Here is a 12,502-nt window from a genome sequence, read left to right on the forward strand (position 1 = left end):
CAAGCAGCAGGCCCCTCGGGACCCTGAAAACACACTTCTCAGGATTGAGTTTGATACCGTTTGCTCGAAGTTTTGCAAAGGTCTGCTCAAGATTGGCTACGAGGTGGTCGGCCTATTTGGATTTGACCACGATGTCGTCCACATAGGCCTCAACGGTCCGCCAGATGAGGTCCCCGAAACATTTGAGCATACAACGCTAGTATGTAGCCCTAGCGTTCTTCAGACCAAATGGCATTATGACATAGCAGAACGATCTAAAGGGGGTGATGAACGACGTCGCAAGCTGGTCAGACTCTTTCATCGCAATTTGATGGTACCCGGAGTATGCATCAAGGAAGAAGATGGTTTTGCACCCTGAGGTAGAATCAACTATATGGTCTATGCGCGGCAAAGGAAACGAATCCTTTGGGCATGCTTTGTTGAGACCCGTATGGTCAACACACATCCTCCATTTCCCATTTTTTCATACAAGAATAGGATTGGCCAACCACTCTGGATGGTGCACTTCCTTGATGAATCCGGCCGCCGAGAGCTTTGTGATCTCTTCGCCAATGGTCCTGCGTTTCCCCTCATCGAAGCGACACAGGCGCGTTTCATCGGCTTGGAGCCTGAATGGATCTTCAAGGTGTGCTTGACAACTTCCCTCGGGATGCCTAGCATGTCTGAGGGTTTCCACGCAAAGCTGTTTTTATTGGCGCGGAGGAAGTCGACGAGCGCGTTTTCTTATTTAGAGGAAAGTGTGGTGCCAATGCGCACCACCTTGCCATAGGGGCTATTGGGATCTATGAGGACCTCTTTAGAGCCTTCCGCGGGCTTGAAAGACCCGGTCGACTTCTTGGCGTTGGGTGCTTCTTTGGGGACCTCCTTCTTGATGGCGGCGAGCTCTCCAGAGGCGACGATTTCTACAGCGTGACCGCAGCACTTGACCTCGCACTCATAGGCGTGCTGGAAGGAGGTGCCAACGGTGATGACCCCGTCGGGGCCCGGTATCTTTAGCTTGAGGTATGTATAGTTGGGGACGGCCATGAACTTTGCGTAGCATGGACATCCCAGGGTGGCACGGTAGGTTTTGGGGAACCCGACCACCTCAAAGGTGAGGTTTCCGTCCTATAATTGGACAGATCCCCGAAGGTAATGGGCAGATCGATCTGCCCAAGTGGCATGGCCTGCTTTTTGGGCATGATGCCATGGAATGGTGCTTTGGTTGGGCGGACGCGTGTCTGGTCGAGGCCAATTTTGTCGAACGTCTTGGCATACATGATGTTGAGGCCACTGCCTCCACCATCAGTATTTTGGTGAGTCGCTTCATACCAACGATCAGGTCGACCACGATCGGATATCTCCTCGGATGCGGGATGCTCTCTGGGTGGTTGGTTCAATCGAAGGTTATGGCAGACTTGGACCACCGGAGGAAGGCAGGTGTGGCCGGTTCGGTAGTATAGACCTCGCGACGCACGACCTTCTAACGGCGTTTGGAGTCATAGGCCACCAATCCACGGAGCTTGTTGCACTGTCGGGAGAAGCACCAGATGTACCCACGGAGGGTTTCACCGGCCTTCTGTCGGCAGTTTTTGAGGTCCCATGGGTTCCCAGGGTGCTCGTATGTGTCTTGTAAGTTCCCCACAAAGATCGCCTTCAGGTCCGCCCAACTCTAGATTCTGTTGGATGGTAGGTGTTCCAACCACACTCGTGCCAAATCAGCCAAGAACAGTGGAAGGTTGCAGATAATGAAGTCATCATTATCCGCACCACCGGCTTGGCAGGCAAGCCGATAGTCTTTGAGCCATAGTCTAGGCTTTGTTTCCCCAGAGTACTTCGGGATGTTGGTTGGTGGCCGGTACCTTGGTGGGAAGACAGCGTTGAGGATGTGTGGGCCGAAGGCCTGAGGGCCCAGTAGGCCGGGGCTCGGGCTCCAGTCCTCGCAGCTGTCGTAGCGTCCACTACGATGAGGATGATAGTAGCGGCTGGTCCCTCTCTTGGATCATCGTGGGTACGCCTGCGAGCATCAAGAGTGTTGCGTGCGTTGCGGTTACGGACGAGACGCTGATGCACCGGGACCGTGGCGTGCTGCCTACCACCCTATGGTGCCTGGTGGACCGACGCGTCCCTGCCGGGGCACTCCGTGGGTGTACGATGGCTAATGTCGAGCTCGCGTCATCAAGACAACAAGGTCTTAGCCTGCTACGCCGTAGCACGCTCGAGTAGCGTGTGAATCTCATCATGGGCCCGATGATCCTCGGGCATCACAACCACTGGAAGGCCATGGAGCAGGGCCACTGCAGCGGCGATGTTCTAGCTTGCCCGGGCGAAGAGAGGGAGGGCTTCATCATCGGCGATGATCCTCTGATTCACGTCGCGGGCCATGGCGCGTGCACGCCCACCGTCTCCTTGACGCTCGATCTCTCGATCGAGCTCCACACATTCCCGCTCAAGCTAGAGTCACGCTTCCTCGATCTCTTGGTGTCGGGCTTTTAGCTGCTCCACGCCCATACAAGGTGGGGCCACTGTCTCCCCCTCAGCCTCATCGCCCAAGTTGTTCGCTGGGGTAGCCTCCCCCTCGGAGATGCTTTCGACGTGTCCCTCGGGGGTACCCGTCATGAAGCATTTACGAGAGGGGTGATGGCTCCCCCTGCTGGAGTTAGAGCCATAGGGCGACCTTGGCTCCTCTGCGAGGAGGTTGTGGAGAGATTCCATGACATGTTCGATCACCCCTATGGACTCATTGTTCGTGGGGGATGGGATCATGCATCGTGCCATAAGGTGGCTAACGGTCACCGCAGCGTTGCGGAGACCGAACAGAAGCATTGTCGGGGCGCTTAGTATGTGGTGTTCTAGAAAAAGAGGTTCTCCTCTGGTGAGCCATGCCATGTCATTGGCATCGGAGAAGGTGAGGCGACGCTGGTCCTCCCTAGATGGCTAGGGCCCCAGGGAGACACCGAGCCAGTGCTCAAGCCTCTCATAGTTGAGGCCGATGGAGGGGAGAGGTTGGATGGCGACGTGAGCCAATGCCAACTCTCCTCCCACCGTGATGATGAAGTCTAGGTCCCCTAAGCGCACGTGTGCGCCCGAGACCCAGCTAATTCTGTGGCTAGCCATCCGTGGCCTGGTGTTGATGTTGGAACGCGCAAAGGTCCCCTACCTAGCACGCCAACTGTCAGTGTTTCGAGTAAACACCAACTAGTAAATTTGTATTTATTGCGTGTTGGGCCCAGATGGTGTGCTAAAAGACATAAGGTTTATATTAGTTCGGGCAGAACGTCCCTACGTCCAATTTGCGGTTGTTGCTCGTGTTATTAGCACTGAAAAGTTCATAGTAAGGGTTACAAACTAGTGAAAGAGGGATAGGTCCCAAGTCTCTGATGGAAAGACTGAAAGGGTGCTGAGAGCTTGGTTGCTGCTCAGCTATGTGTGATGAGATGCGTGGTGTGTCGAATTTATCCATCCCCATAGTGGGGTGCCCTGTCTTCCCTTTTATAGACCAAGGGGAAGCAGGGATTACAGATGGGAGAAATGAGAAAATCCAGAGGCCAAGGAGGTCCTTCAAAGATGTCGGGTCTTCTTTTTCCTCTAAGTGAGCCCACTGACATGGCAGGCGGTGCCAGGGATACCATGTTCGTTGATCCTGATAAGGCCATGCTCTAGCTTCGTTCAGCATGTGGTTACGTCCCATCCCGCCCCGGCGGGCGGCGCGACGCAGCAGGGTGCCGAACTGTGATCCTATGGGGATCAGAAGGCGTAGAGGCCCCACGTTCGTTACTGTAGATGACATGAGTTTCCTCCTGGACCGTAGTGGTTGTCGTATGTTTCCGTCATGATTTGTGTCCGAGGGCAAATGCCAGTGCCCATAACACTGTAGGACAAATGTTGGTGCCCACAACACTATTTGGGCTCTGACATGCCTAGAAGGGCTTAAAGCGCACGTCTGGTCATATCCTGATGGTACTTTTCTACAGGCGTGCACGGTATGGTCCATAGTATTGCGGTTGACTTAAGTGCCCCGCCTTATCTGCATGCATAGTTATGAAGGAGCAGCGCACAGACGTCGGGCGAGGCGGAGTCTGCCCTCGGACGTCGGACGAGGCGAAGCCAGACCCCGGACGTCGGGCGAATTAGAGTCTATCCTCAGACGTCGGGCAAAGTAGAGCCAGCCCCTAGACATCGGGCAAAGCGGAGCCAATCCCCGGACGTCGGGCGAGGCGGAGCCTGCCCCCGAACATCGGGCGAGGCGGAGCCTGCCCCCGAATGTCGGGCTAGGCGAAGCCAGTCCCCGGACGTCGGGCGAGGCGGAGCCTGTCCTCTGATGTCGGGCAAGGCAGAGCCATCCCTCAGGGGTCGGACGGGACGAAGCCAGCCCTTAGCGGTCGGACGAGGCGGAGTCAGCCCTCGGGGGTCGGACGAGGTGGAGCCAATCTTTGGGGGTCGGACGAGACGGAGTTAACCCTCGGTCGTTGGGCAAAACGTTTAGTCGCGTTCTAGCCTGTTCGAAAGCATCAACGTTTGATGGTTATTAGTTCATCCTCTTTGGGTACCCCAGTATTCGATCCCCGACACTAGTGCTATTCTAACTCGTATGAGCAGAAGTCATATATCAAAGTTTGTATGCAAAAAACTCTCCATCGTGTGCTAGTAGAGGGAGACGGACAAAAAAATGGACGAACAAAGAAAATGGTCCAAAATTTTACCTCTTTATTATTAGGTATAGATGTTACATATAGATATAAATATATACGTTGTATATATATAAATATCTATATATATACCTAATAATAAAGAGATAAAATTTCTCCCCACTTATTTTTTATCTGGCCATTACTTAACTAACTTTATGAATGTGGAAAATCGTCTATAGCCCTTCTTTTTATATAACTAGAAATTCTAATCCACTGGATCTCTACGATTTCGGATGAATACGAATCTTAATCCTAATAGAAAAAATATAATAATATCGATAACTAGAAATCTTAATCCAATTAGATCTCTCTAATTCCGAGTAACCAGAATAGGAATCTTAGTTCAAATGTAAAAATATAAGAATAGAAATCTAATAAAGAGGAAAGAACGCGTCTATAAACTTGAACCGTTGCGGTTGATTGATTCGAATTCGATCACGAGTTAATTTGCCGGACTTCATATAAAATAAGCAGGTCAAGACTCGTGGTCGTTAACGGATTGCCGCTACAAGAATAGTCAATCGAACGCCTAGGCCCTGGACTGGACTCCTCCGGACTGCTCCACCACTCGTGGTCTCATGGCCGAATCCGAATCGCCTGACCCCACCGTGTCCGAGGCGATTCGTAGAACACCACAACTCGCACCTCCTTCCCCCTTGCTCAGTACTCATATAAACACGCCACGTTGGTAATGCATCTCCAAACGCAGACACCGAAGAAGAAAGAAAAGCTCGAGGGTTGAGACAGCAACGGCGATGGCATATCGGCGGTTCTTCGACTACAATCCTTACGGCTACGCCCCGTACAACTACGACTCTTACTACCAGCAGCAGCCCGCGGCCACCCGCAGGTCCACCAGGGGCATCTTTGACGGCGCCGAGCCGGCGGCCGCGAAACCCGCGCCAAGGGCGAGGGAGACGAAGACGTCGTTCTCGATCCCAGTCCACGGGCCCGACTCGGATAACGAACCGGAGCCGGAGCTGAAGCAGAAGGCGCCGGGAGCGCGCGCGAAACCGGTGGCGCCGGCGATGTCCGCGAAGGAGGCTGTGGTGAGGATGCAGGCGGCGGCGCGCGGGTTCCTGGCGAGGAAGTCGGTGCGGGCGGTGCGCGAGGTCGCGCACGAGGCGGAGCAAGTCCGGAAGAAGATGGCGTCCGAGGCGGAGGCCCTAGTCACGGACCCCAGGGCGCGCGTCGCCGTCGGCGAGGCGCTGATGAGGATGCTGCTACGGCTCGACGCGGTGCGCGGCGCGCGCGACTACCGGAGGAGGGTCACCAAGGGAGTGCTTGTGCTGCAGGACGCCGTCGACGCGCTCGAGCCGGCGCCGGCGCCGGCGTCGGCGCCTGTGGAGGACGCGACAGAGGTCGACGCACCTGAGGCGACGGCCGTCGAGACGGTGGAGGAGAGCGCGGCAGCGCCGGAGTTGGCAGACGCCGTGGAGCGCGGTGGTGAGATGGAGAGCATCAAGACAGCGGTTGACACGCCCACCCAGGTGGAGGTCGACGAAGCAGTAGCCGCCAGCGATCCTGAGGCGAAAGCGGGAGAGGGAGAGGGAGAGGAAAAGGAAGTGGTGCCGGGCGACTCCAATGTTGATGTCGACGAGCCGGAGGATTCGGACGCGGAGGGCGAGTGGGAGATGGTGATGGAGGAAAACGCACTCGTGGCAGCCACGCCCGACGACCAGGAGCCACCGCGCAAGGAACCGGCGTGTCCGTTGGAGACCATGGGGACTGCAAGTGCCGGCGCCGCCTCTGACGGTGTGGACGCGAGGAAGGTGATGGAGATGGTGGCCGCGCTGTGCGAGCAGAGCGCGCAACAGTGCGCGGTGATCGGCGCGCTGGCCGAGCGTGTGGACGCGCTGGAGCGTACCGTGCGGCGGATGGAGGATGCCGAGAGCCGCCGGCGCCGGCCCAAGAAGCTGAGCACATAGGCCAAGTGAAGCATCAACGTTTTCCAGCGATTGATGACACACCAGCCATTAATAGAGATTTAAACAGTTTTAGAATTTTACATTGCTTCTAATCTCGGCCTTTACTATTCCAGACACTAGATTGTTTATATTTATTTTATTATAGTAATGGAGTTCTTCACAGTTTATTTTTTGTTGCCTTTTGAAATCTTGGTATCGAGACTACACACTATTTGAGCGCTTACCGTCGGATCACTCCGCATTTATTTTAAGATAAGGGCAACTGGTCCATTACTCCCTTTTTAAAAAATTATACGAATCTCAAAGCAGGTAATTAAAGGAAATGATTATTTTACATTATATTGCAACAGGGTCCCGCCTGGGCCAGGCCCGTCCAAGCCCATCCCCGAGTCCAGCCCTGACGCTCTACTCCGTTATTCCGTCGGAGACGGCGTCGCCAAATAGAAGGACTACCGCGAGTCGCGAGCAGCAGACGCGCCCATTTCGTTGTCGTGCTTTGTGGAAGGACTACGGCGGCGCCGCCATCGCCGTTGAGGAAGAAGACGCCATGCCACCGGCCACCGCCCTCCCATCGCCCCCACCGCGCCTCCTTCCCCCTCCATCCGCGCCCCCACCGACCCACGCTCCACCGCCCGTCGTGGCGCAGGGTACACTGGCCGGGGGGGGGGGGGGGGGGGGGGGGGGGGGGCCGGCCGTCCGCACCCCCATGGCCCCCACGCGCCGAGGGAGGCGCCCACCCGCGCCCCGCCCCGCCGCGCCCCTGGACCGGATGGATCTCAGCGGCAACTTGCTCCATGGCGGCTGCCCTCAGGCCTCGAGGAGCTCAAGAACCTGAAATTTGTCTCATTGTCCGGCAACAATTTCAGCGGTGAGATACCTTCTGGTTTGGGCCAGCTGAGGTCGCTGGAATTTCTTAATATGTCCAACAGTTCTGTATCAGGGGAGGTTCCTGTTGATCTTGTGGCACTGCGAAATCACACTGTTCATTCAGTTACACGTGAACTGTTTCCTGAATGAGACACGGCCGTGCACTTCTAGTGGCAGCAGCAGCAGCAGTAGCAGCAATGGTGATGGTGGCTTCGGTGTCAAAGAGATTGCTGCCATAGCTTCAGCATCAGCCATTGTCGTGGTTCTGTTAGTTGCATTGACCCTGTGCATCAGCACAAGGAAATGTCCTCTGAGACCATCAAAGCGCTCTTTAGGGAGAAGGAAAGTCAAGGTTTTCGCAGATGTTGAAATTGGAGCCCCACTGACATATGAGACTGTTGCCGCTGGGAATTTCAATGCTAGCAACTTCATTGGCAACGACGGCTTTGGCGCGACATACAGAGCCGAGGTGGCACCTGGAATTCTTCTGGCAAAAGAGGCTTGTTATTGGGAAGCAGCATGTCCCTGTAATTTACTGTAATTGTCCCTGTAATTTCTTTATACGGCAGTTGTCCCTGTAATTCATTGTAATTGTCCCTTGATTTTGTTGCAGTGCTTGATTTTTGTTACCTTGAAGGCTTCAACACGACACTCCCTGAACTTGTTTGTCCTTCTTTCAGTTTCTCTTAGACTTGCTACTTGAGTTTTACATGTCCATTGGTGAGGGAGTTCAGTGAGCTAGGGCTAGGGTAGCTTGCTGGTTTTTGACTTGTGCTGCATAACTGAAAGGTTTGCACCTGTTTATTTCCTTCCGGTGTTGTGGAAGAAAATCGCAGTTTGCAGTCAATTTTCGCCTATAAATGTTGATGTTACAGCAGTGACATCAGGGCTCAGGAAGTTGTGCAAGCTTTTCTGAATGAAAGCGTGCTTCGGAATTCTGCGTTGATAGGATTGATGCTGCTGTATTCACCGAGTTGCTGTCCAAAATTTGCACTATTTGTGTCGACTTCAGGGTAATCAATCACGTATGTTGATACGACACCACATATTATAACAAAAGTAAACGATACTCCTGCTCATAGTATACCAAGCTACTCCCTCCCTCTTCCCAAAAGGAAAACATGTCACCCGGACCTGGCCTAAGATTCAAAATCTGTCCCATATCTGCATATATCTTCCCTGATCTGGAGACAGTGATGTACATGATCTGTTATCACCTACTCCTACTCCTACTAGTACTAAAATCTGATGGTACTGTTTCTTTTTCTCATGGCAGTACCAGTACCTTAGGTAAAAAGGAATCTGTATGGGAAACATCAGTAGGATGAAATGATGGCCAATCATGATCATAGATCATACGTTCAATTCCAGTTCTCTGTACAAGAATAAATGGGGCGCCATGTGAGTACCACAACACTTGTAAGTTCCACTAATACTAATATAATAACATACCATGTTCTCAATTTTCGTAATGTACATATTAAGAGTCCACAATGAACCCAAGACTTGAAATCCTTAATTTCAATTTACACTAACACAGTTTGCGGAGAAGCAAGGGATGTGCTCTCCCAGACAACAAGCAATAATGCTTTGAACTTGGAAACAGAATAGAACACGATGCGTGCTACTGCTAACAGTTCAGCAATCTGAGAGTTTTAAGTCTAATCTTCTGTTGGCTTGACAACTGCTTCAACCTCTGCGATTGTACTCTCAGCTTCTCCAATCTCAGCACCTTGCTCATTTGACTCCTTCAGTTCAGCCTGTAACCATACAATCAGTTGAAATGTACGAAGAAAATATCATGTAGTCGCCAAAAAAAAAATATCATGCACAACATTTTTATGCCATACCAGTGTTGCTTTCAAGTCAGCCACTAAAACATTCTCCTGCAGAGGTGAAGTTCAAGTTTCAACTACTTTGTGAGTTCTGAGATCAGAATAGCAGACAATTTCAACTATGACTTTTCACAATCTCAGTTACATGAAAAGGAGAAAACCACTTCAGTGGCTTCATGTGGTGCCTGACAAACGCAATGCGTCTGAGAAATGAGAAATCGGTTTAATGCTAGGACAAAGAAAACAACAACGCAATGATAAACAACCAGTTATCCATTAGCAGATGCCTAATTTTTTATACCTTCTATGTGTAGGAGAAGCCAGAAGCAGCAATGGCAGCACTTTCACACATGGAGAAGAGAGCTGTAATGGTAGAAACGATGCTGGAGGCTACAAAGCAGGTTAAAGACAACTAATCCTCCACTTCTAGTTATGTTTTTGCCTGCTACATTTTTCTTCCACCTTCCAATCATGATCACTAATGAGCTATTGAGCTATTAATCAGAAGTATATTACTTCACACTGGGCATGACTAATTTTCATGTCTCTCACTAACTATTGTTTTAGTTTGTTTCTTTTCCCCTTAACATCATTTCATTTTTGCTTGCCAAGTCTTGGGATTCCTATCGAAGATTAGGCAGACTATTTTTTTTTTTGTCAAACTTGAAATTGGATAAGTTGGGATTCCTATCGACAATTAGGCAGACAATATTTTTTTTTGTCAAACTTGAAATTGGATATAAAAGGTATTCGTCCTACCTATGCATGGTTCCATGTCATTCTTGTCATAAAACAAATTTTGTACCGCTGTTTTTTTATAATAACTAGCAAGATTTTGCATTTGCTGTTTGAATAAGCTGTCCAGATTATGCATTTGTTGAAATAATGAAGTGCATTTTTGTTGTATGTGTGTTTGAATTTCATGAAACATTAAAGACCAAAGGTAGTGCAATGATTATATCAGAGTTCACCCATGTTTTACCCTTCTATCCTGCAGTTATGACTAGGAGTGATTAAACCAAGGTTAATTCTTTGTTTCCTAAGAATGAAGAGAACGGAAAATATATACATAACAGAAATATTTTAGCCTTTGTTTTGCCAAACCGCCGAAAGTTGCTAAAATTGTAAATACTTGATGATACTTCTTTCACACACACTTTAACTTGTCTTAGGGAAGTGGTTGCATGCATACATGAACGATAAGTATGATTTTTTCTGTAATGAATGCTTAAGCTAGCTGTAATATTGCTCTGTCAGCATTGAAACTGAATTCGTGGAATGAACCAACTTTGCCTTGCAGCTGCTCTTTTTTCTTCCTTCTGAGACATATATGATCCGTGAAATTATTGTTGTTTCTGTATGGATTTACTTTGTGGCAAGAAATTATTATACAATAAATTATACACTCAATTGGCAAGGAGTGTTCTTTTCATACTGCTCTGTATATGTTTGTTTGCGGGGTGAGGGTTTGAGGATAACTTTGCAATACAAGAAATACTTTTAGGATGTGAAAAATAATTCTCGTACTGAACATTTAGGTGCTACTTTATTGCTTCTGCTGATATATATTTTTCCTGCTTTTGCTTCGGTGATCTTCTCCATTACACACACAGAACCACTTTTCCTATGCAAGTTTTCTTGACGTTGATGTGTTAGAAAAAGGTATTCAAAAGGGCCTATTAATCATTACCAATTTGATAATTTCTTGCAGTCAAAAGAAACCTCAGAGGTTGTTCGGTATTTACTATCTGTAGGGAATCTAGACATGAAACATGACACTAGCTTTCATAGTTCATTATCATGGATCATTATTATCATAAACCAGCTTGTTTCCTTACGATGCGACCAAAGTATTTTGTTGGCGTTTAGATATTTTAAACTGTTGATTTGATATATGCTCGAGCTCTGTTTCTTTACATGAATGTGGAGGCTTATTGATGTTGTTGGCCTTATACTGGTTCTTTTTCTGATGTGGATGCCTTGGATCTTGCAAACAGGAACTTGCACTATTGCTACAATGATACTTTGGAGTTGTACTGAGTTCGAATCAATATATCCTTACCTCACAAAGTGGTTTCCTACTAAATACCTGAGTTACAAAGCGATATATCATAATGTTTTTTCGGTCATGTTTGACAAACAATGCTACAGTAGGGAAACAAACATTACTACTCTATGTTCTTGCCATGCCTGTATGCCCCAGTTGTCATCCATCGGCAGACTTTCCTGCTCCTTTTATCTTCTCACTCAGTCTCTTGAAGTTATCATAGTTTTCAGGAAAATCATATATCATGAAACCTGACGAAGTGACTCTGATCATATTACTTGTGTTGCGATAGTTTAAACAACAATCACCCTGTTCGCTGATGCTGAAATTTGGCTTATGCTGAAATATTATGAGAGAAAAATACTATTCCATGACTGAAAAGTAGTTCTCAATAAGCTCAAGCGATGCATGTGGCTCAAAGTTTTAGTAGAGCTAGTATGCATTCGGTACAATCTCCGTATGCAGATTATGTGGAGTTTTACTTCTAATGGCACTTATGCAGTACCGTCTCTGTATGCAGTCATAAACCATAGGGGGTTTACCCCAGTTTTTGTAAGTGCCATCTGGAAACTTAATGTTCCACCTAGGATTCACTTTTTTCTATGGCTGTTTTCTATGGGCTGCGCTGCTGGCTGCTGCTGCAAAAAAGCAAGCAGTAGCACTGTTCATTCAGGCTTTAAAGAAGCCAGCTGCAGCCTGCTGTACGCGCCTATAAGTTTCTGATCCTTCCTGGTTACGATCTCTTATACTTACTATTGGTCATGATTTTGAGTCGGTGGCCAGATTTTGGGTTGCCAATAAGAAGCATGGTGCTGTGAATACTATTTCCACAAAGATCAAAGTACAACAGCAGAAATGGTATCTTGGAGGAGTTTATGAAAACAGCTGGAGGACATAGCAGGGCGACCTCCGCGGAACGAAATGGCTTCGTCATTAAGATTGGGTCAATTGGATGCTCGTCCTTTGGCTCCTAGCGCCGTGACTTTAGGGCCGAGTGATGTTTCGGTAATCAGCGCCACTGCTACTGTCAACGTTGAGTTGGGGAGTGCTTTTGCTGTTAGTTTGAGTAACTCTGGTAAAGCTGGATATCGAGCTGGCTCGGCTCGGCTTGGCTCGGCTCGGTCTGGCTCGGTAGGTTAATGAGCTGGCTCGACT

At 49.4% G+C, this 12,502-nt stretch overlaps 2 protein-coding genes across 2 annotated transcripts; one reads left to right on the plus strand and one right to left on the minus strand.

The window, feature by feature from the left end:
* Positions 1-723: 723 nt before the first annotated feature.
* LOC136479995 (uncharacterized) lies at positions 724-1,026 on the minus strand. Its single transcript, XM_066477683.1, has one exon. The coding sequence runs from the start codon at positions 1,024-1,026 to the stop codon at positions 724-726; it is 303 nt and encodes a 100-aa protein (XP_066333780.1).
* A 4,269-nt stretch (positions 1,027-5,295) lies between these two features.
* Positions 5,296-6,672, plus strand: LOC136482009 (uncharacterized). Its single transcript, XM_066479267.1, has one exon. The coding sequence runs from the start codon at positions 5,426-5,428 to the stop codon at positions 6,596-6,598; it is 1,173 nt and encodes a 390-aa protein (XP_066335364.1). The 5' UTR covers positions 5,296-5,425; the 3' UTR covers positions 6,599-6,672.
* The last annotated feature ends 5,830 nt before the right edge of the window (positions 6,673-12,502 follow it).

The sequence above is a fragment of the Miscanthus floridulus genome, chromosome 9 (genome assembly GCF_019320115.1).
Source record: "Miscanthus floridulus cultivar M001 chromosome 9, ASM1932011v1, whole genome shotgun sequence".
NCBI classification, from domain to species: domain Eukaryota; kingdom Viridiplantae; phylum Streptophyta; class Magnoliopsida; order Poales; family Poaceae; genus Miscanthus; species Miscanthus floridulus.